This window comes from Marmota monax, unplaced genomic scaffold (assembly GCF_021218885.2).
Source record: "Marmota monax isolate L192 unplaced genomic scaffold, Marmota_monax_Labrador192_F-V1.1 WCK01_AAM20220418_F8-fsc00046, whole genome shotgun sequence".
NCBI classification, from domain to species: domain Eukaryota; kingdom Metazoa; phylum Chordata; class Mammalia; order Rodentia; family Sciuridae; genus Marmota; species Marmota monax.
Window position 1 is genome coordinate 10,382,144 of NW_026692486.1, and position 7,868 is coordinate 10,390,011.

General features: G+C 48.5%; 1 protein-coding gene across 1 annotated transcript; it reads left to right on the plus strand.

Moving 5' to 3' along the window:
- The first annotated feature begins 3,755 nt into the window (after window positions 1-3,755).
- On the plus strand, window positions 3,756-6,702 carry Ccn1 (cellular communication network factor 1). The gene is made up of 5 exons (XM_046443273.2): window positions 3,756-4,061; window positions 4,373-4,586; window positions 4,936-5,292; window positions 5,419-5,627; window positions 5,741-6,702. Exons 1-5 carry the CDS (start codon window positions 3,999-4,001, stop codon window positions 6,041-6,043), a joined length of 1,146 nt encoding a protein of 381 aa, XP_046299229.1. The 5' UTR covers window positions 3,756-3,998; the 3' UTR covers window positions 6,044-6,702.
- The last annotated feature ends 1,166 nt before the right edge of the window (window positions 6,703-7,868 follow it).

The following is a 7,868-nucleotide window of genomic DNA, read 5'->3' on the forward strand; positions in this document are numbered from 1 at the left end:
GGCGGCCGCGATCCCGCAGGCTGCTTGCAGGCCCGCGCGCCCGCCAAGCTCCGGGTCCCGCGCGGCCCGAGGCCTGGGTGTGGGCGGCCGCGGCGCACTTTTCAGGAACGCGACGACGGCCGTGCGGTTGCCCAGCTCGCTCCCAGGACCGCCGCCGCCGCCCCCCGGAGCTGGATGACGGAGTCTTAAAAGACTTTCACCAAATATGGGCCGGGGCTGGAAACGTCCTGTGCCGCGCGCCGCCGGAAACCTAGAGTCCTGGCCACGGCGGGGATTGCGGGCGTGCGGGCCGGGCGGCCGGCAGGGGGCGGCGGCAGCAAGCGGCGGGCGCGTCCCGGTGCCGCGCGGGTCTTGGTGCCACCGGCTCCGCGCCCTCCCACGGCGCGGGACCCTGCTCGCCGTCTCCGCAGGGATCCAGGGGCCGACTTAGTCCTACTCTCGCGTCTGCCACTCGGGTCCCGCCGCCGCCACCCTAATCCTGGTTTCCTCTGGCTTTCTTGGCGATCACGCCAATGAGAAGAGGGGACCAGAGGAGGAGGGTGTTGGAGAGCCATGGATGTCGCGGGGGCTCCTCCTTAAAGCTGGATTCTAATACACTGTTTTGTTTATTGAGGTGGCTATCAAAAGTGGAGTTGTGAGACTGGGTGTGCAGGACAGTTTCTGATGATAAACACACGGACGGACGCACACAACCTATTTTACAGGCACTTCCGTTGTTCTAGGCTGTGGTTCCCAGGGTGTGATCCGGTACCAGCGGCATCGCCAGCACCTAGGGACTTGTTAAAATGTAACGAATCACAAACTCTGGAGTGGGGCCTAGCAATCAGCCTGCTAGGTGCTTCAGATGCACGTTGAAGTTTGGGAACTACTGTACAATGGCTAGGAAACTAGAGTCACCGGGTTTAGGGTTATAGTTGTTTTTAGTTGCTGTCAGTGAAGGTAATCTAAAATTCACCAGCAGCTGCGAAAGGGACTCCGTAACGCTCAGCCCAAAGTCAGTAGCTGCAGAAGACAAGAAACCCTTCTTCGTGGCTTTTAGCCCAAGGAAACGAGGCGTTCCGTTATTCCCTCCTGGGGTACCCATACTGCAGGGAGAGAGAGAGAGCAAAAAAGAGCCATGCAGAATTAGGAACCGAAGTAATACTTACCCATAAACATTTCCACATTTCCCCTCCTATTTCTCAATATGAACTGATCTGCCGCTCTCAGCCGAGAAGGCGACGGGATGTCTGGGGTTTCTGGATGGTCCTTGGGCAGGACGTGAGGATCCGCTGTTCTTGCCTGATGTAGTCGTCTGCTAGCAGGCTTACCGGGACATGGTATATAGAAAGACTGTGTATGTACATAGGTTACACCAGTCTCTTCGGTTCCCCCACCTCCTGGCCCTGAAGCTCCAGCTTCCCATTCCCCTCCCACCACATACTCCTTGCTTTAAATGGGCAACTGATGGTAGTTTTCTAAGTTTCTCCTGTGGGTCATTCTCACTCTCCAAGATTCCCCAGTTGAAGTCCAGAAGGAAAACCCCACACACCCTATTAGAAAACTTTAATCTGATTTTTAAAGGAATCTGCGGAATGGCCTGTGTATTTGAATGCCGGGCAGCAAACTGGATCTCTTTGCTGCTTCCCCCTCCCCCAATAAAGGAACAAGATATATAGGGCCAGTTGGATCACCCATTGTAATTTTATTTGAAATCATGATCGGCAGATTGCGTGAAAAACAAGGAATTCCAAAGAATTTCCTGCTCTGGGAACAGAAGTTAAGTCTATATTTAACAACATTTGAAGCTGTCAAGAATGCTTTGTGGTTGGATAACAGAGGCAGAAAAATGTTAAAAACGCAGGCTACTGCTATACCCAAATATGGAAATATTGTTACGTCTGGTGTCTGATTCACCATCTGGAAATACTTACAACCATGAAGTCAAATAGAAAAGACGCCACAGCAGAAGCCAGGAACCCTCCTCTCCATTCTCTCTCTCCATCACCTCCTCCCACCCAGTACTGTGCCTACACACCCCCTCCCCTCCTCCCAGGAAGGAAACAATGAAACACTAGTGTGGGGTGGGGGGGGAAGTTTTCTAATAATTGATGAATTGGCTTGCCCTAAGGAGTAAGGCCCAGACTTTTCTCCCTTTATTTGCATAACACCTGACAAGCCATTGTCTTGAAAAGTCCCCACCCCCAGAGAGCCTCAGAGAGCCCTCCAGCAAATACCTCTTCAGTTTATGAAAGAGCACTTTTGAATGAATGAACTTAACTCTTTCCTGCAACAATTGTCTTCATTGGAGTGTTTTCATCCCAATAGCTCCTCATTGGGTTCATCAGAATAATTCACAGAAAAGTCAGCACTGTAGGCCTCCCTAACCAAGACTGCAAAAATGCGAAGACTGAACAGCCCTAAATATTAAAAAGGAAGAGTGGTCATACTAAAGCATATACGAAGGGGAACCAGACATAATGCTTTTCTTTAAATTATACAAGAAGATAATTTTTGAAACTTTTAGGAAAAATAAACCACACTAACACATTGGTGATGTTCATATAAATTGTCTTGTGAGGGGTCCCTTACTGTGCGTTCATGGTAGAACAGGATCTTAAAATCTGTTGACATTTTTATTAAAGCATGTTACATCCTAAATTCTTTATTTTTCTGTACTTAGGCATTGCAATTCATTTGAAATGGAAGGTTTCCGAAGGTTCCCAAGGAAAGGAATTAAAGATCCCGCAAAACTTTCAGCTGTAAGGATTCTACCTTTTCCAGAGATCTACCGGGCACAACTATACTGCTGAAATCTGTTTGGGCCTGGTAGCATTCGTAGGTGATGATTTCAAGCCAAATCACTCCACGGTGGTCCCCTCGACTTCTGGCTCACTGCTTAGTTCACATCCCCGGCTGCCCGCGGAGGGAGGCTGGGAGGGCTTACCCGGTCTCCCGCATCCGTAAGGAAGTATAAGTCAGCCTCCCGGAGAACTCCCAGAGTTTCCTCTTGGACTTCCAACCCAGGCAGTGGGCTGGAACTAAAGTGGGAACCTCCAAAAACAAACAAGTACAACATACCGAGGAGGGGGGTGGTGGAGGGGGGGAAGACCTCTGCCTGGGAATTTGCCAGGCGATGAGGGAAGTTGATGTTTTCCCCCTCTCATTCATAAATGCCACTGTGGGTATTAATTTGCAATACATTTAACTGGGCTAATAAACATCATGCCAAAGCTTTGGGACTTGATCCGAGCATGCCTCTTTGAAGTCCACAAATAGATTTCAGGCCCAGAGACACACTCCCCCCTCCCCGTTGGATTCTCAATAGATAACTTGACTCTCACCTTCGCTGTAAACAAGCAAACAACTCTCTGCTTTCCTGGGTGAGGGCTTCCGTGGCTGCCCGGTCAACCCTGCATCACCAAACAAAACGACTTTTGTTCCTCCCTCTCAGGTCCTCCCACCCTCCACGTCCTGGCAAAGTTGTGAACAATCCCCTCCGCCCCTCTACGACCCTTCCATCACCATCACCATCATCACGGCCAAAGGATCCCTCCCAAATGGAAGTCGTTAAGTGGAAAAAACGGATTGTTTTCTTGATGGATTCGGGACCAAAAAAAAAAAAAAAAAAAAAAGGTGCAATGGAGCCAGGGGAGGCGCTTGGCAGCGGCCCGCGCCAACCAACATTCCTGAGATGTTTGAGAATTCTGGAACGCGCAGACAGAGCCGACGTCACTGCAACACGCGGCGCCGCCGCTGGCCGGTATAAAAGGCGGGCTCCGGGCGCCTGGGCAGACCGCGAGCGAGAGCGCCCCAGAGCAGCGCCCGCGCCCTCAGTGCCTCCTCCGCAAGAACCTCGAGAGAAGGACGCCCGCAGCCAGACGCTCAACGCTTTGGCCCTCGCGTGGTTGCTCACCCGACCTACAGCGCAGACCCAGCCGCGCCGGGCCTGTCCACTGTGCACCAGTTCGTTGGAGTCCTTGTAGCCGCGATCGTCCCAGCTCCTCCTGCGCGCCACAATGAGCTCCCGCACCGCCAGGGCGCTCGCCGTCGCCGTCACCCTTCTCCATTTGACCAGGCTGGTGAGTTGGACTCTTTTGCCACCGCTTTCCCGTCGGCTGTCCGGTCCCTTTCCCTTGTCCCAGATTGCCCACGTCAGGAAAAAGCTAGACTAAAAAGTTTGGAGGCGTTTAAAGGTAGCTGTTTCTTTAAGCCCCTAGATGACTTGTCGGGGCCTCTTGATGGGCGAAGCCGCTGGAGTGGCCTGGAGGGCTGGATGGATCAGAGACTTCCAGTCGATAGAGTCAGAGACCCCCCTTCCCTTCCCGGGGCAGCCTGGGCGCTTCTCCTGCTCACCGCAGCGAGGCTCATCTGTTTCTTCTCCCGCTTCCAGGCGCTCTCCACCTGCCCCGCCGCCTGCCAGTGCCCCCTGGAGGTGCCCAAGTGCGCCCCGGGAGTTGGGCTGGTCAGGGACGGCTGTGGCTGCTGCAAGGTCTGCGCCAAGCAGCTCAACGAGGACTGCAGCAAAATGCAGCCCTGCGACCACACCAAGGGGCTGGAATGCAATTTCGGCGCCAGCTCCACCGCTCTGAAGGGGATCTGCAGAGGTAAGATGCTTGTGGTTTGGCCCCTTTAAAAAAAATAATAGTCCCCATAGTCCAGAAGTTTAGTAATTTTGAGACCATGTATGGTGATGCTTTGTTGTTGGTAGCTTGGCAGAAAGGCACATGATTTCAGCAGTCTGGAATGCAATTCAGTGTGTCTGGGCCCAACGAAAAGCGCATACGGAAAAGTGATTCCTGACTAACTTATTGTTCTGGTCTGGAGTCTCAGGGGAATTGTAGGGAACTTTACCATAAATTGAATTTAACGGCAGAAAATATGCATGAGCTTCAGGCCATGATTGAGAATCTTAGCCTTATCCTCTCTCTCTTTCTCTTTTGATGATCTTTGCAGCTCAGTCAGAGGGCAGACCCTGTGAATATAACTCCAGAATCTATCAGAACGGGGAAAGCTTCCAGCCCAACTGTAAACATCAGTGCACTTGTATAGATGGCGCAGTGGGCTGCATTCCTCTGTGTCCCCAAGAACTGTCTCTCCCCAACTTGGGCTGTCCCAATCCCCGGCTGGTCAAAGTCACCGGACAGTGCTGCGAGGAGTGGGTCTGTGATGAGGATGGTGGCAAGGACCCCATGGATGACCAGGATGATCTCCTCGGCAAGGGACTGGGATTCGATGCCTCCGAGGTGGAGTTAACGAGAAACAATGAATTAATTGCAGTTGGAAAAGGAGGCTTGCTGAAGCGGCTCCCTGGTAAGTAGACTGAGCCCTTAAGATAATGTACTGAAACACATTCCTAGTCTGAAGTTTCAGGCACTAGTACTTGGATCTTTGTGTGTCAGCATGCCTCTGAGAAATCCATTTTGTTTCTCTCTCTAGTCTTTGGCATAGAACCTCGAATCCTTTACAACCCTTTGCATGGCCAGAAATGTATTGTTCAAACAACTTCATGGTCCCAGTGCTCAAAGACCTGTGGAACTGGTATCTCTACACGAGTTACCAATGACAACCCTGAATGCCGCCTGGTGAAAGAAACCCGGATCTGTGAAGTGCGGCCTTGTGGACAGCCTGTGTACAGCAGCCTGAAAGTAAGTTCCTTCAGTGCCTTGGGGACTGTTCCTGCTAGCAGGTGGGATGAAAACCCTTCTTTCAAGAAAGAGAAATATTATCCCTGACTTGCCTTTCTGCTTCTTTCTTACAGAAGGGCAAGAAATGCAGCAAGACCAAGAAAGCCCTTGAACCAGTCAGGTATACTTACGCTGGATGTTCCAGTGTGAAGAAGTACCGGCCCAAGTACTGTGGCTCTTGTGTGGACGGCCGATGCTGCACACCTCAGCAGACCAGGACTGTCAAGATGAGGTTCCGCTGCGAAGATGGGGAGACGTTTTCCAAGAACGTCATGATGATCCAGTCCTGCAAATGCAACTACAACTGCCCACATGCCAACGAGGCAGCATTTCCCTTCTACAGGCTGTTCAATGACATTCACAAATTTAGGGACTAAATGCTACCGGGGTTTCCAGTGCCAGGGTGGACAAAGGAGGGATTGGAGTGTAAGAATCACGGAGACATGGGTGGGGGCGGTGTGGGTGAAGGGACTCTTGTAGAAGGGATGCCTTGCTCGTTCTTGAGTAGCATTGAGGTATTTCGAAACTGCCAAGGGGGCTGGTTCAGATGGACACTAATGCAGCCGCGATTGGAGATTACTTTGCTTCATAGTATTGGAGCACATCTTACTGCTTCATTTTGGAGCTTGTGGTGTTGATGACGTTCTGTTTTCTGTTTGTAAATTATTTGCTAAGCATATTTTTCTCTAGGCTTTTTTTTTCCCCCCTTTGGGTTCTACAGTTGTAATAGAGATAATAAGATTGGTTGGGCAGTGGAAGCCTTCGTTTGTCCTTTGGCAGAAGTAAATGGGAGGGCCTTCCCTCCCTTCCTGAGGGGGACACTCTATGAGTGTCCGTTAGAGGCAGCTACCTGCACTCGAAACTGCAAACAGAAATCAGGTGTTTTAAGACTGAATGTTTTTATTTATCAAAATGTAGCTTTTGGGGGGGAGGGGAAATGTAATACTGGAATAATTTGTAAATGATTTTAATTTTATATTCAGTGAAAAGAAATTATTTATGGAATTAATCATTTAATAAAGAAATATTTACCTAATTGAGTGTATGCTATTAAATATTTTTATAAACCATCTCGAGTTATTGGGAGCAATCTAGCTGATGTATTCAGTCTTCAAACAGGATTTATTGAGTGCCTACTGTATGTCAGGAGCTATTTTAGGTACTTTATTGGGATATGGCAATGAATTAGACTATGAAAGAAAATACAACAATGATTGTCTTTGAAAATCTTTTGAGAAATATCTTTGCATATAAAGTAATCTGTTTGGAAAATCTGTATTGAACCGTAGGCTTGTATGAAGTATAAGAGGAAATCTGAAGCTAAATTTGTGATTTTTAAAAAATGCTTTATTTTCATAAGAATTCAAAGCCTAAGGATCTCCATCATTCTATGAGATAAGTGTGGTAAAATCATTTTAGTCATCAGGTTATTGTACATGTCAATTCAAAAGAGGCAAGAGAAACCCTTTAAATGAAAACAGTTTATAACGTGGGCTACCCACATGTAAATTCATGAGCAAGACAAAGTGTGACTGAATAGTATATTATAACAGGTCACTTGTTTGTAACTTTGTATTTTCCCAGTACTGTTCTTCAAAATTAGGACAGCTACTTTAAGGTTCACCCTTGGCTGATATCAGAGAGAAAAAAATTGCAATCTATAGTAGAAGTCAGTTTGTTTTCAATAAGTAAGTTTGAAGCAATGGCTTGTGTTAATCCTAATAAGCCAGTGATTAGGCAAACATGCTGTTAAATGCAAAGGAATGCAAGGAATTTCAAGTGCTTTTCCAATAGCTGAAGACTAAGCTACCCATCCCCCTTTCCTTTTTATAATATACATTATATTGATGGGGGAGGGAATAGTTAGGTAGACTTGGCTTATCCAAAAGGTCAAAGGCTAGACACAGAGCATTCCTAAGAGAAAAGGACCTGAATCATGGGTTTAGGGGAGGTGGAGAGGACTGCATCAATGTTTGTGAAAATGTTGGTAGCCTGTGTTAGAAAAAATCCACATCTTCAGAAAGCTCTGACAATAAACCTTTTATAGGGAGAACTTTTCCTTTCATCGTCAGTCTTGGCTCCTGTTCAAATCCATAGTGAAATATTTCAGACTGCACTTGGTTAAGAGAGTACTTGAATTTTTAGGCCTAAGAGAAAGTGCTTTAAGTGGGGGTTGGGAAAGAGACAGCTTCTGGGATTCTA